We start from the raw sequence: 27206 nt of genomic DNA on the forward strand, positions 1-27206 counted from the left end.
GATGTCATGTGAGATAACACTTCAAGATGTCATGTGAGATAGCACTCCAAGATGTCATGTGAGATAACACTTCAAGATGTCATGTGAGATAGCACTCCAAGATGTCATGTGAGATAGCACTCCAAGATGTCATGTGAGATAGCACTCAAACATGTCGTGTGAGATAGCACTCAAAGATGTCGTGTGAGATAGCACTCAAAGATGTCATGTGAGATAACACTTCAAGATGTCGTGTGAGATAGCACTCAAAGATGTCATGTGAGATAGCACTCCAAGATGTCATGTGAGATAACACTCAAAGATGTCATGTCACTTTATACAGTGAGCAGGTTTAGGAATGAGCTCATTCTTGTATATATTAGGTTTTTGTGGCTGTTGCAGTTGGCAAGAACTTAAAAAGGCCTATGAAAGCCAATCTAAGTAAAAGATAGCTAAGTTGTTTGTAAAGTTACCTTCTCTTGTGTGAATCTTAAAAGATGCATCAAGAGAAGGCAACTCTTAATTTAATTTTTTTCACACATCTTGGACAACTTTTTATGCTAATATTGCATTACAGGTATAGTAAAGAGCATTGTATGTTGGTGTTTGCTCACCGAAGTGTTTAAAAGCATTTATTGTGCTAGTCAAGAATTTCCTTATTATTATATTGCAATGTTTTAGTGGTGCGATTGAGTTGGTTCAAATACATTACAGACTCACGTGCTAAAGCACTAAATAAGCTGACGATAAATTGAGGTGGCTAAGGTTGTATTAAAAATAACTGTTTACAATAGTAACAAATGAAGACACCTTTTAGTGCAAAAGACTAAACACATTATGAGCCTCAAGATGAATACTAACAACCTAGTAGAATAGTTATTCCATATTGTAGACTAAGGTAACATGTATGTCGCAGCTTCTGCCTTGATTTCACTCTTCCAGTTTGTGTTTTATTCTGTCTAAAATGTACAACCATTATCAACCCAGCTCCAAGCCAACCTTTGTACAAACAAATTTGATCTCGAAACTTGTAAAGGCGAGGTAATGGAGAGGATGTGGCATTGAGTTAAATTGAGAGTACTTTTATGGTAGTTCTTGATTATTAAAATGGGTTAACTAGGTTGTGCTATTCATTCTGTTTTGGCTGGCTGCGGGGTCTCTGCAGCTAGACCTTTCGCTTGCTGTTCCATCAGTTTTTCGTTTTGTATCCTATCAGTGAGTGCCTACAAAATTGAACGAGACTGATTGCCTCACAACAAAACAGCTACTAGAGTTTTTAAGTACCAAAGCTGACAAGCGCGAAGGAACCATTGTTTGCGCTAGTTTCTTACCGGTTTCATAAATTTGGTATTGTAGAACAGCAAATAAAAAATTTGTAAACAAATTTAACATTTAAGATTAATATTTTGTTTGACGTATATCATAATAATTGTTACTAAATATTACATAAATACATAAATTTACATAAAAGTATATTATATGTACTCCGGTGTATTAACTTGCGTATTACTCTTTACATACTAATTGGCATGACACCTCGAATCATATTTTACATTTATGGCTGGTTGTTGAGTTTTAGCATGACTCTGCTCCATAGCCTGTCAACTTCACAAGTACAAAGACTATACACATTGGATACAACTACATGTAAGTTAGTCTAAAAAATCGCTTTAGCTCATTTAATCTATCAGAGAACATGTCAACTGCATATAATGAATAGAATAACTTGAACAGACAACTAGAACATGTGGCATGATGAACAGGTTTAAATATTCTGAACAAGGAACCAGACCAGGTGACAGGAAGAGCAGGTTTTAATATCCTGAGCAAAGAACCTGAACAGGTGGCATGGAGAACAGGTTTTAATATCCTGAACAAAGAACCTGAACAGGTGGCATGAAGAACAGGTTTTAATACCCTGAACAGGTGGCATGAAGAACAGGTTTTAATACCCTGAACAAAGAACCTGAACAGGTGGCATGAAGAACAGGTTTTAAGATCCTGAACAAGGAACCAGATCATGTGACAGTAAGAACAGATGTTAATACAGTCATTTACTAGAATGATCGAGGTCGGTCAGAGAGGGCGTGTCCTCAGATGTTTCTGACAATTCAGTCAGTTGCGTAAGCTGCCTTGGTTTAAATTTTACGCTGCCAGCAGTATTCGTTAGACTCTCCTCTGACTGGACTTCATCAATCTCCAGTATTGGTGAAATGGCCATGATATTAGAGCTATTCATATATTCTGGAGACTTTTTTTTATTATCAACATCTTGAGAACGCTGTATATAGAATGGTAGATCAAGCACTTGTTAAATATAATGTTATTAGTGACCAGACTACTTAGTAAATAAATGCAGCTTTTCCACATGTTATCAAGTATTGGGAAGATAAATCCCAAATTGTACCTGAAATGCTTGAGATCTGGCTGCCACTATTTCTCTTATCATTCCATCAACTACTAGTCGACCAAGTTCTGACTTTTGAATCTCTTCACAGACTCTGTCCATAAGCCAAGGCATGAAGCCTTGTTCTACATCTGTAAACAAATAATAGTCAGCATTTGTCTTCTATCTCTACAAAAACGTGTGATACATTCCTTAAAATCGAAGAGAGATATTTAGTCTTATGTGACCTAAACAGTGTAAGAAGTATCGTAACACAGGGAACTCTACTCCTAGGAGGCCAGTTCTATATCTCTAATATTATGAGAGATGAGAGTGACTCTGAAGGTTTGTGAACACGAGGCTATTACTGACAAATGTTTTCTATTTAGTACCTGAAGTGCTTTTAAAATGAGACAAATCATTTTTCTAAAGATGAATTTTGGTAAAGCATTTGCATTATATATTTTCAAATCAATTCATATTCATTCATTCACAGGTGTAGCATACCTGACGTAACCACATGTTGCTTTTTAGCAGCTAGTAAACAATAATAACCTTCATATCATTGTTGTATTTAATTTACATTGTAACTTGGTAATAAATTTCTGAATGAATAATTATACATACTTATTTGTTTTAAACCTAATGTTCCTATTTTGTTTCCAATTCATACAGGGAAAACAATATGAACTTCAATTAACCTAGGCATTTCACACCTTTGCCACGGCGGTGTTTTTCTCTTTCCATTGTTGTAATATAACAATAAAAATTTACTTAATAGTATTATTATTAAGTAAATGTTCGACATTTTCAACAACTCGAGCTCTGTCTGGTAATTTTTAACTTTGATTAATAGGACTGAGCGAAGCACACTGAAAATATTTTGAAATTTACCTCTCTCAACTGGATCATAGAAATATCCGTTGTCTGCTAGCGTTCCAAATACACTTGGCACCAAATCAGCAAGATAGCTTTGTGCGAATGCTCTTGATGCAATTTTGTCTGCAGTTTCTTTTTGTTTCTTCAATACTTCCCTTTGTTGTTTCATTCTCCTTTCCTGCAAAAACATATAGATTAATATTGGATATTTGTTCACTGTATAATAGTCAATCACTCACCAATGCCTTGTTCCATTGACAATTATAGTTTAAAAGATAACACATATTGATCTTTGCATGCCTTGTGCGTTCTTACCAGTGATACAGGTGAAAGGATTAGCCATGCCATAGGGCAACTGTATTTCTCTCATGTAACACATGTCTTATAGTTCTAGCTACTGACCAGTATTCTAATATAACTACTATCTCTACAATACTCACAATCTAGAGTTTTCAGTGAAAAACTGTCACGAGTAGGCTTGAGGAATGGAGCACATGTACAATTAATGTGTGTCTATAAATTACTGTATTAGCAATGTTTTGTGCATAACTACACATATTTACATCCTTTTGTAAAAGAAATACTTGTTTTCTACCTCAAACTTGCATTACAGCAGATATTTTTGGTGGCACCAAAATCAACTAATCCTGAAGTTATCTAAACACATCTCACCTTCTCTTCCCGGTGTCGTCTCTCTTGCTCTTCCAACCTTTGTTGTTCTACATGCTCAGCATTTCGAAGCTCTTCAAATGCTCTTTGTTGAGCACGCAGGTTGGCCAGCTCCTCTTCCTCCATTACCTCAAGAAGAGCCTGTTCTACTGTCTTACCGACAAGCACCTCTAAGATGGGTTTCACTTCAATGTCGTAGTCAAACAACTGCAAGAGTGTGACGTCGTTTAGAAGCAATATTAGGTTGTGTTGATTAAACAAAATAATTTTGATTTGTTAGAGTCGTTTATCTTAAAATATCTTTTTGACAAAACATTTCTCAAAAATGAGATTTTTTATTCAGAATTCCAACATTAGCTTCTCCTGTGCTGATTTTTAGGTTGTCTTTCAAGTTACACGCGATACCTGAGGTAAGTCAGACATGCCCTTTACTTGTAGTATTGCATCACAATAATGAATACATTTCAATGTTAAACATTCCATAATTATTTGTGTTTGTATGTGCTTGAAAGCTTCAATTTCATTTGAATTTTTGACGGCAATAAATTAAAACATTTGTTGTTGCTATTGTGAATGAGAAAACCCTGTCATATTAATACATAATTTTAGGAATAATTGACTCACATCTCCTTCATAAATTTGTGTATCAACATCTACTCCTGACTTGGCTGGTATAAACATGGGACTTGGAGGTCGGTCCAGGAATGCATCTGTTTGAATTTCAACATCTGCCTCTTCTACACGATCAGACAACTCCTCTAGATATAGTTCCGTCTGTACGTCTATATGTTTTCTTCCTATTGAGTACATGTATAGTCAATACAAATTTGTATTATGAAGGTTGCTGTGCAGGTATGATTTCACATGTACTTTTAAAAGTTTTAAAACAAAGAAAATGAAGTTTAGAGTGGACATACGCGCAGGCATGAAGATCTTCAAAAGTAGAAACCGGATAAGCTGTCTTATTGTGTCAAGCTTTCCGCTCGCTCATAATGAAACATAACGACTCACGGATTCGCTTTCTACTGGTTTTATAGCTTCATAATGCTCACTTAATCCGCTAATACATAGCTTGTTAGGCTTGTCATATAGCTAGAGTATTTCAGTTTATTCCGTTACAGTCTAGCTTTTTTTTAGTAGTGCTGGAAAGTTCAGTTGAAACCCGTTTTGAATTTTGAACCTTAAATGTGCTGACACACGAGCACTTGATGTTATTTGTTACCTTCAACTGGATCTGGAGACCTTGGCCTTAATTGCTCTTTAGCCCTCTTTCTAGCCACCATACGCCTTCGCTGTTCTTGCTGCCTCTGTATCTCTATAGGATCAGGCTGTGCTGCCTAAATCATGATTTAGTAAAGTCTGACATATGGGGCGTAACATTTGATTGACTTTTGCGCTACGATCAAAAGTGTTTTAGAATAACGTCTAGAATCAATTGCTAATTTACAAGTTATTTTCAGAAATTTTAGATGAACAAGTGTACCATTTAGGAACTACACTTTGACATTAATATTTGGTTATGGAAGAAAACAGCCAATAACAATATATACTTACTGCTGGAAGTGTGTGCTGCGCATATGTATTACCTCTAACTACACGTTTGTCCCACATAATATTTCCAAAAGGAGCTGGTCCATTTCTACAAAAAGAGAAGAAATTTAGAATGCTGGAAACTAAAGAGCAACAAAACAAAACAAAGTAGCTGAAATACAATCATAGGTGTAGTTGGAATAGAGTTATAAGAACAGTAACGTAAAAAATATTACAAAAGCTTAGATTATGTATTCTTTTATTTTGAAGAACAGAATTATAGCTTTAGCTAATAAGGAAACAATGATGGCATGCTATGAATGTATGCAGGTATTGAAACAGTAGAAAAATAGTTAATAAACGCACGGATCGATTGGTGCCTGATCAGTATCATTGCGGAACTTCTTTCTCTGAGGAGCAGCTCTTGGTTGACTTGAGTATGTGTAAGTGCCTTCTCCAGGATTAGGTTTTTGTTGTGGTAAAACAGCTGTCATTTTGATTGTCTTTTTATTCTGCATTTCAAGATTAGCAAATAAACTGACAAAGAATCAACATTAATATTGGGAAAAAAGCTTTACATAAGAAAAAAGCACGTAGTTTCATAAATAAAGAAAAAAATTCATAGATTTTTAACTATTAATTTATTTGTTTTTCGGTACTTACCTACTCAAAATAAATCTTCTCTCAATACTTTGTTCGTTCTCTGCGCCTTATTTCTGTGTACAAGTCTCAACGCATCACTGTTACTACTAGCGTTGTGAAGTTGTTTTGAGGTAACTATGACGACGCACATAACCTATTCAGACGCCTTTGAATTATCGTACCTGTAACGACGCTTACGAGGTTAGTGAAATTTATTCAATTCATTAGTACCTACATGTATAATATAACTCGGAACATGCCGCTATAATCCTACCGCAATAATAAAATTCTTTTATGAATACTTCTATGGATAACAAACTTAGGGAACCTAAATAGGAAGAGTTGTCTTTCATCTGGTTGCGCGTTTAGTCTGTCACCTATAAAAAGGTTACCGGCTGGCGAGTCGGTTTATAATTTTATTGGAGCTGGTGGCTAAAGGATTGCAGCATGTTTTGGAGTCAAGCTCGAAGATTAGCTGTTCTGCCTTCAACTATTAACCGAGTTTCTAAACATTTTGGTTTTAAATCTCGTTTTATACCCAATAACAGATTTTTAGATGTACACAATTTCCACAGCTCTTCTGTGCTCAGCGCCGATACAGGGTAAGTCAGCGAAATACCAGTACATGTACAACCAATGAGCATTCGATACCTCCTTATAAGTGGTTGGCAAAAACACTTCGCTATATCAAATTCAATTAACAATATTGTATAGGGATATGCTATAATCTGTTATCCTTATACAATTTATTGGTTTCAAGTAAACAAGTATTACGCAACGGCTTTGTGTCGGACGTTAGAAGATAATGAAAGTTTAATCTGCATTGTTAATATTGAATAAGTGTGCTTGCCAATTACTGTGACCAACTCTTCTCATGTAGGCTACACTGAAAGATTACTTTTATTACTGTTAAGAATTAGTTTAATTCTTGAAAAATACGATAGTTGTTCCTATATCATAAATATATTGAAAGATGCGCTGTTTTATGTAAATAGGCTTAACCTACCATATCATTATTGGCATCTTTCAGCGAGCACGCTTTAATAATACCTAGTTATGAATTGTAAATGCACTTAGTTTGGCTGTCGAAGCCACGGGCGACTGCGATAGCAATGATGTGCAAGAGTTTAGGGATTTCCTTTATAAGAAAACACTGTTAATAAAACACAGAACGGTCTTTTCAACACGACCCTGATCATGCTTGATCTTATCAGTTGATCTTTCCTAAAGTTAGTCTATCTTTAATTTGTTTTTTAATCGTCATTGTATCCAGAAAGAGCCTGGATGGAGATTGTGTAGCTTATAAACATGAAACGATCTAAAATGCTCAATTGAAAGTTCCGTATCGATAGCAAGTTTGTAGCCTGTGCAAAAAAGGAAAAAACCCGGGTATGGCACCATTTTTTTCCCATTTGTCTTTATCCTTGACATTACATTGCAAGCTGGAATATTTGTGTATCTTAGTTGGTGGTGCACGGCTGTCATTTTGTCTGTTTAAGTTATTGGTTTTTCCCTTCAAAAGGCGAATAAAGCAGTTTGCTAGCTCATATTGCTGTATCAGTATTGCCTATAGAGCTACTTGTGGAAGTACCCTGAACTATCAACTCTTACATTTTTACTCATACATTTATATTGAATGTAATTGACTGAAGAGTTTTGGTTGGACATAAAATTTGTGCTTGATAAGACATGATTTGTTTATACAAAAGCTAAATAAATATGTATCTGTTTTGAGTTGTAGCAATTTTAAAGCATTAGTCGTCCATCATACCGGGTCATCTTATTGCATAGACGAAAAATTAATGAATGCTTATAACTTATACCTAACATACACTGTCAATTATTTACGTGATTTGCAAGTTATATTATTATCATCATTTATAATATAACAAAGAGGGAGTTCTGCTTTTACGTATTGCTACAAAAACAGAAACTGTCTGTAGAAATTTAATCAGACATAAATTGGAAAAATATTGGTGAAGATGAGAATTAGTTAACGTACACTGGACCCCTTGTGTATGCCAGCATGTTTTTAAAAACTGAAACGTAAAGGGCTGTCATTCAAATGACAAGAACCTTATTTGTAATATTTAGCCAAAAATCTAGCCTATCTAGCCCGTCGGTAGATTTTTTCTAACTAGATATGCGCAACTAATGTTTACACTGTATGGTTTTAGGTCATCTTGCTGTGACAAACCATTTGCGGTAACACCATTTTTATGTTAGATGATAGGTTATGTTTAAAGGGATTGGAATAAGCCTGGACAAATCTAAGATGAAACTTATCAATCCTGAATAGCTGAAAATCTTTGACTAGCTGTTTTAATCCAATTTACCTTGCAGTTCTTACATCATTACCTGTAGGCTATATACAATTAGCTGCGGCTTTTACCTTGAGATGACAGCTTTAGTGAGTGAAGCTGATGGCTATATCACCCGCTGACATCCTATTTACAAAGAACATCAGACTTTACCATTCTCCGCTTTATGTTTAATAGGCCACTAGGTCTAACGTATCTGGTTACAGCATCTCATGGCTGTCTATGTTTGGTGTTGTAGAAAAGTAACAGTTCACTTCCTGTTTCCTGATGGAAACAAGACGACTGTCAAGGCAAAGGAAGGGTCAAGCATATTAGATGTAGTCAATGATCATAATGTAGATATAGATGGATATGGTGAGACAAATTTCGCAGAAATGCGTTTGCATTTTCTACTTGAAAAGTTAGATCTTTCCCTTTAGTTTTCTCCCTCTTTTAGCATTTTTAATAATAATAAAATATGTCACTCCCTCGAGTGAAGTTTGCAAGTTAGTCGCTTTTGAGATTAAGTGCGAGCTAGCTATATCAGAGACACCTGCATATTATCAGTCAATCACACTCCGTTTCTGGTGTTATTCTTTTGCAATAGCCAATCGGAAAACATTCCAGCAACTGAAGAGTCTGGTTTCCTGATCAGCTTCTATTTTGGTCACCTTATAAACCTGTTACAAACTTATAGTTGGCATTTATCTAGAAAATTTGTTACAGATTCTTAGATTTCTGTTCTTAAAAAAAATTCATTGCTTTTTTTTATTAACTCTATTAAGTTGCAAGGTTTTATATAAAATTTCTTGGATTCACAGCAAACCTTGGCGTAATTCAATGTTAACTGTGACATAGCTGTCATTCTGAAATCAGGAAAACGAAATACAAAGCCCTCTTGCTGAAATTTTTTTTACATCATCCACCAAAATTATAGTCAAGGTGTTGAAACTTCAACTTAATACAAACTCAATGCTCTCTGAGGCAACTCGTAAAGTTAGTTTCATTTGGAGCTAGTAATCTGAACCCACTAGGGTCTGTATAGCAAATAGTTGAAACATCACGGTTGGTTGCTCTGCATTAAAGTTAGTAACTTTCTCTCGATTCATATTGAGATGGTATTTGCAGCTTTATTCTTCAAGAAAACATGCAATCAATTTGAAACATTTGCTAGTAAAAACAGCTAGTACGTATGCGGTGTATAGGAATGCCATTTTTTGTAAAGTTTTATTTATTAGAATATCCAATTTTTGAATCTTTTTTGTGAGCTTGCATCTTAGCTTGCATTAAAATCCCTGAAACTCTTGATATTCTCACTATAACTTGTAAAGTGTTTCAGAGAACATCTACTTCATGTATTGTGTAACAAGTGAACATGAAAGACTAGACTAAATGCTAATAATAGAAACCAGGTTTCTGTTTAATGTGTAATTCTGGAGTGTTTGTTTTTCTTTCATTATTGTTATTGTTGTTATTATTTAGCGTATGTTTTAAAGGTTGACTTGCAACAAAATTCACATTACAGTTATTTGGTATCAAAAGATTCACCATGATCTTACTCTGCTGTGTTGTAAGTGCAAAATATGTGGAAATGTGATTACAAGCTCTTAGAAGCTCAAAAACGAACAGTTAATCGCCGCCATCACGAAACCGCCGTATATTGAAATCAGTTTATTTCTCTGACGTAGTCAATCTATTTGGTTGTTGTTTTGTCACAGGATGTTCTCACGTAAATTGAAAGGCCAATAAAAGGCTCAATATAAAACTTCTCTTAGCACTAGTTTATGACAAACACTTCGGGTTTTACCAAAGAGTTCTTACCAAATATAGACGCTCACTAGTGTACTTTTTTTCGGCTTGGTCTAATCATGTGACCCATACTTCCTGCCAAACAGCGCAGAGTAATTTCTGCAGCATTTTTCGACTATCACAGGTGCCCAACAGGCTCGTCATGTTTATCAGAAGATGATTGCGCTCCTTCGAGCTTAGGTTAGGTAGGTTTTGAGATCAGTGCTCAAAATGACAGCATTACAAGGATGATGAAATAGACACGTAAGAACAATAGACATGGTTTTATTGAATGCATGAAGTATATTTGTGAAAATATTTCGACGAATGAGGTTGCGTAAAAGTGCAAACAGAAGCCTTCTTGTACAACTACGTCCCATTTGAGCCGTTTTGGAAAGAGATTCTAATCTACGGCGGTTTTATGATGGCGGCGATTAACTGTTCATTTTTGAGCTTTTAAGAGCTTGTAATCACATTTCCACATATTTTGCACATACAACACAGCAGAGTAAAACATGATAAATCTTCTGATACCAAATACCTGTAATGTAAATTTTGTTGCAAGTTAACCTTCAAACTTGTTTAGGCAACCAAATCTCCCTGCAAAAACACTAATGAATGTTTGGCTATCTCTATAGAATGTGATTATCTTTAGTTATCTGACTTATAACTATCATAAAACCTCTATTTAAACACTATGGCGCTCTAATTTTCAACCCTGCTCTTGTAGTGGTGTTTTATTAGAGGTGATGTTCAAAGAGAGGGTGGCCTTACATTTTTCAAATAGCTCATCAGAATTTTAGGAAACTAAATTCAACCCTTTTACATGTCGCCTACTCTCCTTTAGGCGGTGCATCATTAACCCTTTTAGATACAAGAAATCTGCTAACTTACCTCCAACTATATCTCTAAATGAATGCATTGGGAAGCAGAGAAATGTGTCGACCAGTTAATATCTATTGCTTGCATTTAACCTCCAATGATAATAGAGCCTGTGCCCTGCTGTGCAATTTTTTGGAGCTTCCAAATTTTTATTTCATTCTAAATTTGAAGGCATATTTTTATTTTATAGTTAACAATGTTGCATAAGAGCTCGTTGCACTCCTAGATGTTTTTTACGGTTTGCGCCGAAACTTCGCTTTTGAAATGCAATAGAAGAAGACTTATCAATGTCGATCTGTTGCAAGCTTTATATAACCTTGAAGGTTGACTTGCAACAAGATTCACATTACAGTTATTTGGTATCAAAAGATTCACCATGTCTTACTCTGTTGTGTTGTAAGTGCCAAATACGTGGAAATGTGATTACAAGCTCTTAAAAGCTGAAAAACGAAAAGCCGCCTTAGATTGGAATCTCTTTATTTCTCTGACGTAGTCATGAAATTTATTTATTGTCTTGTCGCGTGATGTTCTCACGTGAATTGAAAGGCCAATAAAAGCTCAATATAAAACTTATCGTAGCACTAGTTTATGACAAACACTTCGGGTTTTACCGAAGACCCCGTATCAAATATAGATGCTCGCTACTTTACAGTTTTGTTTCGGTTCGGTCTAATCGGCAAGTTGTAATCTGATCATGTGACCCAATACTTCGCAAATAATTTCTGCAGCACTTTGATTATCACAAGTTACCAACAGGCTCGTCATGATTATCAGACAATGATATGTACTCCTTCAAGCTAAGGCTAAAAAATTGAACTAATTTTTACGGTAAGTTATAAGATATCACTGCTAAAAGTGGCAGGATTACAATGACGATAAATCAGACGCGTAAGAACAATAGACAGTTTTATTGAATGCGTGAAACATATTTGTGAAAATATTTCGACGAATAAGGTTGCATGAAAGTGTAAACAGAAACCATCTACCACAGCTGCGTCACATTTAAGCCGTTTTGGAAAGAGAATCCAAACTACGGTGGTCTCGTGTGGCTGCGATTTTCTGTTCGTTTTTGAGCTTTTAATAGCTTTTAATCACATTTCCACATATTTTGCACCCACAACACAACAGCGTAAGACATGGTGAATCTTTTCATATCAAATAACTGTAATGTGAATTTTGTTGCAAGTCAACCTTTAATGATGCTATCAAATAATATGCTATAATCTGCAAATTTATAAGTTATATAATAATAATAATCTATAAAATGCTACATATATATGGCATTGAATATATATATTATATATACATTAAAAAACAAGTGACATAAACAAGCCATACTTATAATACATGTAGAAGCAAAAATTAACATTTTTGAAACAAAAATATTTGCATCGTTTACCCTGCTAGTTGCGTTCTGATTGTTGCTTTTGTTTGGACCGATTTTCTTCTGGCTGTTCAATACCTTCCACAATGTCTTCTGATCTCGACTCTTTTGCACTCCTAAACTAGTCGATATTAGTATTCAAACAATGTTTTGGCAGAGTAAAACTTTTACACGTTGCATTTCGCACAAACATCGATCAACTTTCAGCAGCATGGGCGCTAAGCAGAACTTTTAGCCTAAAACCCGTTGTTCATATACCATCGTAAATGTAAACCGTGTTTCATATACGTTGGAAGTATGGAGGCCACATTAAACAAAGAACTTCAAGTAGCCCGATACAGTTATCAAATTACCGTACTTCTACGATGTTGCTGTGAGAGTTTTAGCGAAAAGCCCAGTACAGTACATAGTCAGCCTTATACACTCAGCTCTGAAGTATTTTTACCTTGTTTCTTGTTTTGGACAGTAATATTACTACGGCTAAACTCAGTATGGATTGATGTGAAACATGGAAATCGTATCATCTGTGAAAAAACCTTCATAGACGTCAAATCAAAGTGTGAACTTCAGTGTCGGCTATCACAACCTTTTTGTATGCCACTGTAAACATATCACAGATTTCCACATTCTCTCAAAGCTCTCCTATCTGGCCCTGTATGTACTGCACTACTGATGTGACTCTAGCCTGCAATCCTAACATAGTTGAGCTCTTTAGTGGGGTCTCCACCCACGTCATTCAACCCTCCATTGCCCATACTTTGTCTCGATAAAAAATAGTTTGTGCTTCACTGCAATCAGTTCATCAGTACTATGGATGCAGGACTAATTATAGATGTTTGAACATTGGATTTGTTTATTTGTCAGGAGCTTGTGAAGGAACCCTTTCTTGCTCTACCTGTCACATCATTTGCAAACCCGATGTATACGAGAAGCTTCCGGCAGTAGCTGATGAGGAGATGGACATGTTGGACCTCGCATTCGGCTTAACTGATACGTGAGTAGTCTGCAATCCCGCAGATCGTAGAGCCTCTGCAATCCCGCAGATCGTAGAGCCTCTGCAATCCCGCAGATCGTAGCGGCTCTACAATCCCACAGATCGTAGAGCCTCTACAACGTCGAGTTTATTTGTTTGTCATTAGAGGTGAAGGTCAGCGGTTACAAGCCTAGCAGGCTGTGGCGTATTATAAGTGAACTCATCGATAGCGTCAGCCGAATTGTTTGTGTTGACATTTCAATGGTATATGCCACACTCTAGAAATGGCATTATCTTGACGTGAGTGCTCCTATAGCTGCCATGCTGTGTTATGCAGTGTCATGCGTAATCAGTGGTAAATGCTAAAGTCACTAGCCACTTGTGAAGATGAAAATTAATCTTTCAAACCGTTTTCATTAATCTCTGGTGCCAGTGCTAATTCTTGAACAATGCTCTTTTAGTATTCAATAGCTTCTACAATGGATGAGGTCCTTCTTGGGTTGAGATGGCAATTATACTAGGGTGCCTGACCTTGCGGTCGAGTATTAGCTTATCTACTAGCTGGTAAGATAGACTAGTGATACTAACCATTACAGTGTAGCTCATTTACCGATATCTATGGAGTTGTCTTATCTTGCCTATCTATCATACATATTTGAAGGCTTATTAGATGCGTGCTGGTGAAGGGCGCTCCTCAATTTCAGTGGCACAAGGAGAGAAGGATAGAAGTATCCAGTTAATAAAACTGTAGATAGACAGCATCGACTGAATAAAGTAGGGCTATTAGGCCAAAGATAACAGCTATAGGAGCTGCCAACTAGCTACTAATTGAAAGAAGCTATGGTACGATGCTTAAAGAGATTGTTAGAAAAAATGGCGAACTGTCGACAGAATGAAGAGTTTTTATTACTGCCCATAGAGGGCAGCAGGGCAGCACGCTTAAATATGACATAGCGTGCTAATGTCGGTAAAGCTATTAACATATTTTAATGAACATATCCAGCGTAATGATGATATTGATAGTACTAGCAGTAGTAATCGCTGTGATAGCAAGTGTATGGATTGAGAATTAATATAAACTTTACACTCTTTTAATAGGCCAAGTTATTAGGATAACATCGAATGTTAGGCTGGGTTATTAGGATAACATTGAATGTTAGGCTGGGTTATTAGGATAACATTGAATGTTAGGCTGGGTTATTAGGATAACATTGAATGTTAGGCTGGGTTATTAGGATAACATCGAATGTTAGGCTAGGCTATGGTATTTTCGTGATGCTTTATGTAAAAGATCAGCCAAAATTTGTAGATTTGGCAGCCTGAATGGTTTATCTAGGACTCGATGGATTTTTCTGTTTATGATGAAAAAGCATGTCCTATAGGACTATATGCCTTACAGTAATTACCTGCTGTCTATTAGCCAACATTAGTCATAGTAAATCAGGATTCTCTCTTTAAGTGTGTGTCTCATTTCCTTATCCTGACTCGCTCACTCCCTGTTGCTGTCATTCCGATCACTATAGGTTTTTAAGTCATTTGAAGGCTTTGTTGGGTCATGTCCGGGTGAAACAATCATTGTTACTACATAAAGCACCAGCAAGTATACGCCCCGTAAGAGTGCTCGGTGTGCGAATTCCTTCGGCGCCGCTATAAAAAGCGAGCCGAAAAAATTATTTTGGCTCACTTTGTATAGCCGAAACAATTCTTTAAAAATTAAAGTGTTATAAAATGAAACCCAGATTCCCTATACAAAGTAGTTCCATTTATAAGAGAAACCTCAGACACTCAAAAATATTAAAATGCCATTTGTAATAAAAATTGTTGTCTGAATAAAATTATTAATTAGGAGTACATAATACATAATTTGTATTATAACAGAATACATAATTTGTATTATAACACTTGTAATAAAAATTGATTTTCATAAACTTCAATAAAATGTCAATAAATTAACGTTGCGGTAAAATAGTTTACAATGTTTAAAATGTCTACAACATCTAGTGAGCTGCCCAAAGCAGTCGTAAACAAGGCTGACTTTGTTCATAGTGTTTAGCCATGTTTCTTAGTTTCTCCGTTATCTCCCCTCACTTGATTTTATACAGTTGAAAATGTTGTTAAAAAGTGGAGCGCAGCTGATTTTTTTCAAATGTCGCCCAACTTGTGTTGAATCCCTACGGTTATAGATCGGTGTCCATACAGAATATTTATTTATATACATGTAGAACTTCCTAGCTATAAGTACAGGTGCCATGGCTACAGTTCTATAAATAGAAACTGCGATACACTGTCAGATTGTAGGACAGTGTGGATGTTGCTTTATACATGATCTTGACATTGCTGTAAATAAGCCTTGAAAACACGTTCTGGTTTTACAAATGGATCTACCATACCAACAATGGCAAGTTGAGAATTATGAGAAAGATTTACTTTAGCCACACCATAGTCATAGCAAAGTTGATTCACATTCATTCATAGCAGTTCTAGCAGTCGGGTGACTCAAGAACTATCTGCAAGAGTTTGTAGTCCTATTATCATAAGAAAATATAGCTGGGCCCAAATTATACTTGTGGATAAGCTAGGTGTGAGGTATTCATCTCAGCACTAGACAGCACTTGGAAAATCTCGTCATAAGGGCCTCATTGACGGTGGATATGCGTATGGTTCTGCCAGAGAATTATAAAAAGGCGTGGCCTCAGATCTTCGTCAATATTTTTGGACTGATCATCTACCACTTGCCTCCTAATGCATTCAACAAATTCTAAAAAGGTTTTTGTTGGACTTGTGTGAGCATTGCCTTTAAGGTACACAGTCACCAGAGTTTTTATTCAGTTGAGCCAGTCAGCAATGGATGTGTTTGCAGATGCGTACCAAAGGCTATGCCTGGCATATCTGATTACACTCCTAATAGTCTTGGAACCACCAGACATTTTATAACCTTGGAAACACCAATCGTATATTAGCTTTGAAACCATCAATCATTTAATATTTTGTGCAAATGGCTCTTGCCAATGTGTCATATCAATTTGAAAGGATCTTGCTTTCACCAGCAATTGCACTGCAACTTTCTCTGAGGCATATTCTCCTGTAAACCTCTAACTGTATGCCTGTGATATCACTAGCTGCCTGCTGCTGGCTCTTCATTGTGTACTCTGTTCTACTGCAGGTCGAGGCTCGGCTGTCAGATAGTTCTTACCAAAGAATTGGATGGCGTGGAAATAACTGTTCCAGCTGGTCTCGCTGATGCCAGGGGCTGACAACTACTACGCAAAGGCGGTTTATTTTAGGAATATTTTTGCGCAGTACCGATGTTCATAGATATACCAACTCGGATATCCTTTGAAGTTTCATAAAAATTTATCCATCAGTTTTTCCATTATGTACATGATGGATTTTAGATAAGGAACAGCCCTAGACTAAACACATGATATGAACAACTTTGTCAAAATATTTGTTCTCTTATGTTTTGTGTGAACTTCATCTATGTTATATGCTAAGATAATGGTCATCCACTTTTTATTACGCTTTGGCCAGGTTTTAATTAAATGAACAAGATTATTGTGAACTTGCCATAGAAACTCATAAAATCAAAATAGCCATAACTAATACAATTTTAATATATAATATTTCTCATAAATAAACAAAAGTGGATTGACAGCTCTCCGTGTTAACACTAACAACTGATTTAGCGGTCATGGAAGTGGAGCTGTTTCTACAGAGTATAATTGGCTTCCTGAGAGAAATCCTTTAGGTTTGTAGGATACAGGCCTGCAGTTACTATACTGATGAATCTTTCACACATTTCGGTTTTCCTTTTTACACAGAGCCCTGGTTGACAACGCAGAGTATTAAGCACAATATTAGTAATATGCAAATGCAGTGGTTAGTCAGAGATTAGTTGAGACACATGGACCATAAAACACCAGCAATGATATTATGTGTGGAAGTGGGTGTAATGCATCAGTTTTCCATAGTTACTAGTAGCTAGTTTTCATCATATCACTCAAGTTAGCAGTTGAACCATGTTAATTATTACATAAACCAATGTTAACAGGTGTAGTTGGCTGGTATCTTCATGTGGATTGCGGAATCTCACCAACCTCCGCACTCATATTTGCTATTGGCGGAGTTTCTAGAAGTTGCAAATCCTTGAAACAGGCAACTGCCGTTGAGTATGCGTGTCGTATTTAACTGGCATGAACGTGTCATATGAGTAGGAGTACTGGAGAGCACCCACTGTCACTCATTCCTACAAAATCGGAGTCCCGTAACAATTGACAAAATCGGTCATTTAAACTGGTTTTTTTGTTTATTACTTATGGATGCGGCAGTATCTATAAATGCTAGCAATAAAAGTAATGCTATATTGTTTAGTTAGAATCGAGCAACACTCAACACCAAGCTAATTTAGGCAGAGTTTGCAAGCGAAGATGTTCATCCTAGAGGAAGGTTCGCGTTGCTTTGAGTTGTTTACACCAGAACATAATCTGTTTTTAGTATATAGGTGGTTTCTGTAATGAATAAATTGTGTCCCAAGTGAGCATTCCAATCAATTTACACTACCAATATACACTACTCCTGCAACATTCCAGCTCGTACCATGAACCTAGTTCAAGAAGCAGTTTGGCTGAATTTTTGGCACCTTACTCTGGCAACAGACAGCCGTGAGATTTCAGAAAAATTTGCGCGATCATCTATTAGCGTACATGCAGCTTGAAATTTTTTCAAGTCTGCTATTTTAGTCTTATGTTTAGAGTGAATAAACTGCCTCGTGAAGAGAACAAGTCTGCTATTTTAGTCTCGTGTTGAGAGTGAATAAACTGCCTCGTGAAGAGAACAAGTCTGCTATTTTAGTCTTATGTTGAGAGTGAATAAACTGCCTTGTGAAGAGAAATTAGGTTTTATTGTTACTGATGCTAAGGCTTACTGCCACAGGCATATATTATATTATATATACAGGCATATATTCACTAATGTACAAGTGCTCCTATCATTAGTCCATTACCAGGAGTTGCTATGACCCTGAAATCTTTGTTACAAGTTGAAGCGACAAAGAATTATCTTTTAAATATATTTTATGAAAAGTGGATAGCAACAATTTTTGCTGGTATATTCAATGACCTTGAGAATCAGTTTACAAGGTCAAAACATTGAGATCTTGATGTTATCAAAATATGTTTTTGAAATTTTCTCCCAATTATGAGGCGGGAGCAGTGCTTGAAGCAGTGAGATGAACTTGGCATTTCAACCCACGCAATTGTTTCCATCTTTGATATCATTGTCTCCACTCTAGTAATGCTCAGCTATTAGAAAGAAACTGGAACATGTATGCTTGAGATTCATCAGGTTTTTGTAACGAGTCGGGAGATTATTTGTTTGTTGTTAGTGCATAGAAAATTCTAGAAGAACAGATTATTATATAACAAACTATCACAACTTTAATTGCTGTTATTGGTAAGGCAATTCATCTCATAGCTATATTATTAATTTTAGCCCGATAATATTAGCAGAAGGTTGTCTTCAGCAAGTGTTATTTCTGGTGTGGTTACATGACCCTCCTCTCATAAGCATTGACGTAATTAATGTTATGCTTGATTTAACATGGTTACATTTTTCTTTGGCTGGATCAGCTATCGGCGCATCCTGGGAGGGTTCAGGTTACCATTCCTTTAGCATTCCAGATCTTCATTCATTCGCTGTTCTGAGATGTACAATATGGAACATGTTTAATGACTCTATTGCGTCACTATGCACAGACACCGAGAGCGCTTTAGAGATGTGCTGAGTGTCATGCAGAGTTTATCTATGGAATGGTTATGATGGAATGGCTTTGGCCACTTTTCTTTCTACAAGGTAAGTTCAAGAGTGAAATAGAACTGCGTCACTATTTACTGAGTGTAATCATGATGAACTCCTGTACAGAGAACATTCTAGTAATAAGCTAGACATCAAACTTGTATGACTAGCTGTGTTTGTTAAACTTTGTCAAAACAAACTAAAAATGGGGTAAGCATTTTCGGTTAACGTGACATGGTCTCTACTTGTATCGCAGATTTCCATGTTACGATTAGAGACCCACCGATATCTCTACAGGTTAGGTTACGCTTGCCCACTGAGCCATCAAGACTGACCAGGCAAGTAGAAAAAGGACTGTATTTTTAGATCGCTACCAATATCAAAGGTTTTTCAAAAAATGGTTCAATTCTAAGAACTGATTTGGAGCTAAAACAATGTTCTTAGTCTATATAAGCAGTCCACTTATGTGCAGAAGGGTAGATAGTTGTGTGTCAATCAACTCTTGAGTATTTCTGGTGTCCCCTTCATGTCTAGTTAGTTTTACTATAAAATTCATAGGTCCTACTTTGCCCCACCCGTCTGGTGTAAAGCCTTGTAAATCTCAGCGGATATACAAATACTTAGCCCATCTGATCTGTTATGCAAAGCTTTAAAAGTAAAAAGTCTGCTATTTGCTTGACCTATTTTCAACATTCAGTGATCAGATGAAAGTTGAGATTCATCACAGGAAGCCGTAGCAAACAGCTACAACTAATTCGTACTTCTGTGCAATACACACACATAGACTCTTTCACGTTATTTAAATGTATTATTTTAACTAGATGAATGCCTGGCGAGTATTAGAAAAAGTCTACATAAAAAAATTATTCTTATTTAACACATAACAACGGTTACCATTCTAGCTTTCAAACTTCATATCATGAAAAAGTGTTTTGTGCAGTTTAAATAAATTAGGAGAAAAAATAAAAGAACTGTAACGGTTTTCAAACTTTTTCAAACAACTGTACCTTTTAAATTTCATATCACAACAAAAGTGTTTTGTTGAAATAAATTGAGAGATAATTATAACAACTGGAAAAGTTGTTTTAATTTAAGTTTAAGTGTAAATGTGGAATAATTAGCGAGTAAATATAGTCTGCTTTTAACTACAACAACAATGAAAAATTATTTGGTAACAATTATATGATTGCAATTCGTTTCAGTGTTGTCATCATAAGGAAAAACATCCTATAGAGTGATAGCCTATAGAAACCCATAGTAATTATCTAATGCAAATGCATCTGGTAAAAATCATAAAAATTTTATATATGTTCTGTACATATTAGAAATTAGTAACAAAACAATAATTATGTTAACTTTAGTAACTATAGTTACCTACAGTAATCTTAGTGTATTTAGTGGTTATGATCTGCAAGCAAATTTAACATTACAGTGTACTATGTGTAGTACATATCGTAAGGAGTACTAACCTTCGAGACAGATGTATAAGATAAACATTGAATTTAACTTAAATGAATTTAGCTTACCAAACACATACTTAAAGCTAAGTTTTAGTATGTATTTTACTAAACTCTAAACTTCAACTTTGTCATAGGCTAAAATTTTACTACTTATTTGTTTTTGAATTCGTTTTCACTATAACTTATAATGAGTAATTCTGAACTGAGATAGCAAGCATTGTATATCTCTTTTGGCCGTTGTGGCCGTTGTGGGAGTTAAAATGCAGATATGCTATTTCGGCAAATAGCATGACCGTATTTTTGTTATTTTGTCGTAATTAGTACACTGACCACCAAATTTTATTTTCGTGAGAATTTTTTGTTGATATCGTATGGCAGAAAAAAGGAGAAAAAAATCGTCGTCGACTGGGAAGGAAGAAAAAAACATCATGTCCCATTATAACAAGGCAAAAAAATCTTATAACCGGCATCGTGACCCGAGGGCGGACCGTATTCATTAATAACTTATCGTGCGCAATCGTGAAAAGGGTATACAGTGTATAGTCAGAGTGATGGGAATGATAGGAATGACTTAGCTTTGTGGTTACAAGCGCTTGTTAGTAGACTTGCTATTGAAATATCTTGAGTTCAAGTCCAGCACGACGGTGATTTTTCATTGCTAATACTTTATTATTATAATTGGACAGAAGAACGTCAGACGACAGACAAACTTTGAAATTTATATATATATATTAGCTGGTTGCCTGGCATTGCACGAGTAATAGAAAAAGTTTTTGTACAGAAAATTGACCTTTAATTCACATATCCAACATCAACATTTACCCTTCTAACTTTGAAATCAAAGTGTTTGTTTATTTGTGCTATTTATGTTTACTGTGTTTATTTCTGTGTAATTCATAATGTGCCGGCTGCAGTGGCTACTACAGATCTATACTTATTGCTATATTCTTGTTGGCTATATATATATATATATATATATATATATATATATATATATATACATATATATATATATATATATATATATATATATATATATATATATATATATATATATATATATATATATATATATATATATATACATATATATATATATTACTTTATTGGCAATAATTTCATTTCACAAGTAGAAATATTTTTTCAAATTAGGCCATACAACAATACAACGACAGTAAAACAAAAAAAAAGGGGAAAAAAAGCAACAGTTAGCCATTAAAATTGAATAAATAGTCTGACAAATAGTGTTTAAAATGCCTTTCTCTGCTAAGAGAACGAATATTTGGTGGAAGATTGTTAAAGCAGCTGGCAATGACATTTTCAAAATGATTGTTAGTGATTGTATGCAATTTTTTCATATCACGTAAGTTGAAATGAGTTGAGAACCTGTAATTGTCATGTAAAAATGAGGACACCAACCATGAAAAAACTTGAAACATTGAATTGAAGTAAAATAAATATTTAGCATAGGCAGAGTAAGAGTTCAAGCATTTTTTTCACTTATTGGCATGAAATTTTCTTCTGGTAAGGCTTCACAGATTTTTCTTCTGGTGTGGTTTACACAAAGCTCGGTGCAGTGTTTAATGTGAAGCCCTAAAAGATTGGCATGTATTCCATGCGTGTGCCAAATTTATTCCATGATATAGCGAGCTGGGCAGTGTAGTGTATTGGACAAATGGATCTCCGCAGAACTGGAAGTTGTGAGTTCAAATCCAGTTCACAGCGAAGTTCTCATTCATAAAACTTCATCACTATAGCTGTACAGACAGAAGCACAGATGGACAAATTTTGAGATTTATAGATTAATCTCTTTTTCCACTAGATTATTCTGTGGCTTGAAGCGTCTGTGTTTATCACATTGCGCCATCAACAAACTAGTCAACATTTCTTTGTCTACTTTGTAGGCCTAACCTTCACTAATCCTCGCTATTTACCTTCTCTTCGATAAGTTATGATTATCGCAGGAAAGCTTTGCACCAGTGCACGCAAAGCGGCGAGCGACTCATCCCAAACTTGCCTAATCATGTATTTGTGTTGGCAGAAGGTTACGCAGCTGTACATAAGATCCTATACAGTGACTCATAGCCGAGGCCCTATGTCGAGCACACTCGAGGATCAATCGGCTATGAAATATTGTATCGAAATTTGTTTAGACCAAAATGCTGGATTTGTCAACATTTTATAGAGATGCATTATTAGATTTGATAAAATTGGTAGGGGAGAGGAATATGATTGGGTAGTTATAGCAAGTGGTAGGGGAGAGGATGAATATGATTGGGCAGTTATAGCAAGTGGTAGGGGGAGGAAGAATATGATTGGGTAGTTATAGCAAGTGGTAGGGGGAGGAAGAATATGATTGGGTAGTTATAGCAAGTGGTAGAGGAGAGGAATATGATTGGGTAGTTAAAGCTTTTGTCACCTCTTTATTGGATGAAGCTAGACACATGCTATTGGTCAATTGTTGGCTGAAAGGTTCTGATGTTCAAGCTAACATAGAATATATCTTGTGTTACCATTGGCTGAATCGTGAGTGGAACAAAACAGCCAAATAAATTTCTATAAGAAAGAAATTAAAGTTTTATGTTGTTCAAGGTGTCTTTGGATCTTCGCGCTTACGTGACCTTGGCATACTCCGTTCTCCAGCTTTGATCACCTCCGTTTATAGAATTTTTGAAATACTCATCCAACCTTCCATAGGGCTCAAGAATCAGCGCACAATCACAACCTTGGCATTGAATCATTGCTAAGTTGGGCATACTGATTTTCATACTTTAAAATTGTTTACCCATGAACTAACCAAAAAATATTATTGATGTCATGGAACTGCTATGGCTTGTTCGCCGAGAAGGCATGATAGTTGGACAATGGTTGTGGTTTTATTTCTGTAAAGGTACACTACCACAAAGTGCCCTCACTCTCTTTCCCTCTGTCCTCTTTCCTCTCTATCTCTCTCTCTCTCTCCCCCTCTCTCTCCCTCTTTCTCCCTCTCTCTCCCTCTCTCTCCCTCTCTCCCTCTTCCTCTTTCTCTTCCTCTCTCTCTTCCTCTCTCTCTTCCTCTCTCTCTTCCTCTCTCTCTTCCTCTCTCTCTTCCTCTCTCTCTCTTCCTCTCTCTCTTCCTCTCTCTCTTCCTCTCTCTCTTCCTCTCTCTCTTCCTCTCTCTCTTCCTCTCTCTCTTCCTCTCTCTCTTCCTCTCTCTCTTCCTCTCTCTCTTCCTCTCTCTCTTCCTCTCTCTCTTCCTCTCTCTCTTCCTCTCTCTCTTCCTCTCTCTCTTCCTCTCTCTCTTCCTCTCTCTCTTCCTCTCTCTCTTCCTCTCTCTCTTCCTCTCTCTCTTCCTCTCTCTCTTCCCCTCCCCCTCCCTCTCCCCCTCTCCCTTTCTCTTTCTTCCTCTCTTTCTTCCTCTCTCTTTTTATTTTTTTTCTCCTTCTCTCTTTTCCTCTCACTTATTCTCTCTTTCTCTCTCATACACATATGGCATACACACATATAACATACACACACATGACATACACACATATATGACATACACACATATGACATACACACATATGACATACACACATATGACATACACACATATGACATACACGGATGAAAACCTTTGACCAAGCAATCTATGTGATTTGGGCCTAAATTTGCTCAACAAGCCTTTGTCAAACATCCATTAAGTAGGTCATAGAGTGCTGTCTACAATATTGCCGAGTTGGTATTCTAGAGGAAGATAATTCCGTGTTACGTTTTCATGACATTAAAATTTTGTTGAACTCCGACAATTGCATCGGAACATTTTTTTATGGTAATTACTGTCTTGCTTAGTTTTTACCTGTAGGGCTTTGTGGTCTTGGCTAGTTTTTACCTGTAGGGCTATGTGGTCTTGGCTCTCTGCGCGTATAAATTGGCAAGTCTGTTACTCTAAAATATTGTCTATAAAGACCTCTAGTTGGCAGCCGCGATGGGTTGTATCTGTGATGACCAGATGAAGCTGATAGATGTTAGCTATTCCTGTACATTTGAATTTGACCTGTTATTCTACTGTGTTTTGTGAGAGAACCATAGAAACAGAGGCTAGCATGCTAATTTGTCAAATGCTGCTGCAAAGTAATACAAAATTTTCTGTCATACAATTACAAATATGCCTTTTAACTCTCTCTACACTCACTAGAGATAAGCGCGACAAAATATCGGAAAGACATCTATAGTAAAAAGGCATATGCTATTGGAAGCTGTTTAGACCAACGCATATCCTTAAATTTGGAGTTATCTTCTTTGTGATATTTGGAGCGATAAGTGGCCAATAGGGTGAGTCCTCTATCGAAGACACGAGCAAACCCAATAAAATATTTTTAGCGTAAACCAGATGTGTTTGTAGTGAGGCAAACAGTGAGTTACCATAGCCTACAAACACTAAAATATTTATAAAGATCTCAAATTGCAGCTTTTGCTGATACAGACAACCCTAGTTTGTACATAGTACACTCTACCAGATGTACTGACAACCCTTGTGTGTACATAGTACACCCTACCAGATATACAGATAACTCTCGTTTGTACATAGTACACCCTACCAGATGTACTGACAACCCTTGTGTGTACATAGTACACCCTGCCAGATATACAGATAACCCTTGTGTGTACATAGTACACCCTACCAGATGTACAGATAACCCTTGTGTGTACATAGTACACCCTACCAGATGTACAGACAACCCTCGTTTGTACATAGTACACCCTACCAGATGTACAGACAACCCTCGTCTGTACATAGTACACCCTACCAGATGTACAGACAACCCTTGTGTGTACATAGTACACCCTACCAGGTGTACAGACAACCCTCGTATGTACATAGTACACCCTACCAGATGTACAGACAACCCTTGTGTGTACATAGTACACCCTACCAGATGTACAGACAACCCTTGTGTGTACATAGTACACCCTACCAGATGTACAGATAACCCTCGTTTGTTCAGACTAATACAGGCTAGGCAACGTCCAGCATTGAAAACTGTGTACTGTACATTACATAGCCTATATTGTCTCTCACGCACGCACGCACACACACACACATGCGCACACACACACACGCACACACACATGCACACACACGCACACACGCGCGCGCGCGCGCACACACACACACTGTCCTAGACTACAATATGGTAAAATATGCATATTATACAGTATTCATGAGAGAGTAAAATATGGTTATACTTGTGATAGGGTACAGTATACTATTAATAGCAGTAATAATGACAAAATGTAATTACAGTACAACACTCCAGCGCAACAAACCTACGCGCACACTTCGTCTGTTGCGAGAGCCATCTATCAGTCAAAGTAGTCATTCTTTAAAAAGGCACGGCCACATTGCACAATCGTTTGAATAATTGAAGTAAGGGAAAGTGAAGTCTGAAGAAGCGACTGGTCAACTGTATATGACCATACATATGCTTGTTCTCTATGCCAACTCTACCTAAATTGGTTATTGCGTACTATTATGTAACCGAATCTTAGCAGAAATTACTGTATTTCTTCTGAAATTTTGAGTGATACGAGATTGGATTCGTCACTTGTACCCAATTGGACAACCCCTACACCTAAGAGACCTGACCTATAGCTACTATTATTGAAAAAGTTAGTCAAATTTTAAAATTTTTCTCATTTTCTAGCCACATAAATCGTTTCATATTTGGGTCAAATATTACAAAAGGGGTATATAATGTTACTAATCCAAAGATGGAGGGAATTTTAAATACAAACATATTTATTTTTAGCTTCAACATTTTTGGTTAAAATAGTGTTATCTTGGAAGGGTATTTAAATTTGCAGCCTTAAGCCATATTGTTATTATCTTTGATGCAGTTACCTCAGCGAATTATTAGCTTCATAGGATCAGCTGGCTGGTTGTTGGTGGTACCATTGGGTAAAGTTCAATGACCCCTTTCTCAGAATATGTGCCTGTAAAGAGTAGAACAAATGCTGTCTGAAAATGTTCCATCTGACACCAGCATGACCAGTCATATACCTTCTACACAAACATGTGGTATCTGACACCAGCATGACCTGCCATATACCTTCTAAACAAGCATTTTGTATCTGACACCAGCATGACCTGTCATATACCTTCTACACAAGCATGTTGTATCTGACACCAGCATGACCTGTCATATACCTTCTACACAAGCATAGTTCATCATTGCATAAGTAAAAGCAAAGTAAAATGAAAACTTTCTCTGATAATGGTTTATTTATTATGCTACTTTACCAGATTTATATTGTGTTTCGTGTTCGGTCAGAGAGAATCCAGCAAATGCAACTAGCCAGGTTTATGGCTGGTTGCATTTGCTTTTTGGTACTTAGATGAGAGCCTGAGAACCTGAGAAAGTTTTAAGTTTAGATTCGGTTGCAACCAGCTACTAAAAATTGCTGTTGAAGATCTTTGTAGCCGAAGTCTGTTTACAGATATCCCTAATCCATAAACAGGCTCATCAGTCTCTGCACACATACAATTTAACTCAGTAAATATAATTTACAGTAATAA

The 27206-nt window shown here is 36.3% G+C and overlaps 3 protein-coding genes across 4 annotated transcripts in view; 2 read left to right on the plus strand and 1 right to left on the minus strand.

Annotated features, from left to right (window-relative positions):
• Positions 1-714: 714 nt before the first annotated feature.
• LOC137403857 (radial spoke head protein 3 homolog) lies at positions 715-6216 on the minus strand. 2 transcript variants are annotated; one of them, XM_068089942.1, is made up of 9 exons: positions 6107-6216; positions 5810-5955; positions 5468-5552; positions 5136-5250; positions 4538-4710; positions 3917-4120; positions 3260-3422; positions 2387-2517; positions 715-1202 (listed from the first exon to the last, which is right to left on the minus strand). In XM_068089942.1, the coding sequence occupies exons 2-9, from the start codon at positions 5935-5937 to the stop codon at positions 1110-1112; spliced, it is 1092 nt and encodes a 363-aa protein (XP_067946043.1). In that variant the 5' UTR covers positions 5938-5955; positions 6107-6216; the 3' UTR covers positions 715-1109. The 2 variants fall into 2 exon arrangements, with proteins under 2 accessions (XP_067946043.1, XP_067946044.1); XM_068089943.1 differs by lacking the exon at positions 6107-6216 and having other exon boundaries at positions 5810-5958.
• A 249-nt stretch (positions 6217-6465) lies between these two features.
• LOC137404234 (adrenodoxin-like) lies at positions 6466-17066 on the plus strand. The gene is made up of 4 exons (XM_068090398.1): positions 6466-6687; positions 8645-8760; positions 13304-13433; positions 16576-17066. Exons 1-4 carry the CDS (start codon positions 6533-6535, stop codon positions 16664-16666), a joined length of 492 nt encoding a protein of 163 aa, XP_067946499.1. The 5' UTR covers positions 6466-6532; the 3' UTR covers positions 16667-17066.
• Positions 17067-19121: 2055 nt separating this feature from the next.
• LOC137404424 (uncharacterized) overlaps positions 19122-27206 on the plus strand; it is a 33088-nt gene continuing 25003 nt past the window's right edge. Inside the window, exon 1 of the mRNA XM_068090624.1 lies at positions 19122-19262. Within this exon, the coding sequence (XP_067946725.1) occupies positions 19220-19262 (43 nt within the window). The 5' untranslated portion in view covers positions 19122-19219. The remainder of the gene's footprint in view (positions 19263-27206) is intronic.

The sequence above is a fragment of the Watersipora subatra genome, chromosome 9 (genome assembly GCF_963576615.1).
Source record: "Watersipora subatra chromosome 9, tzWatSuba1.1, whole genome shotgun sequence".
Classification (NCBI taxonomy): Eukaryota; Metazoa; Bryozoa; class Gymnolaemata; order Cheilostomatida; family Watersiporidae; genus Watersipora; species Watersipora subatra.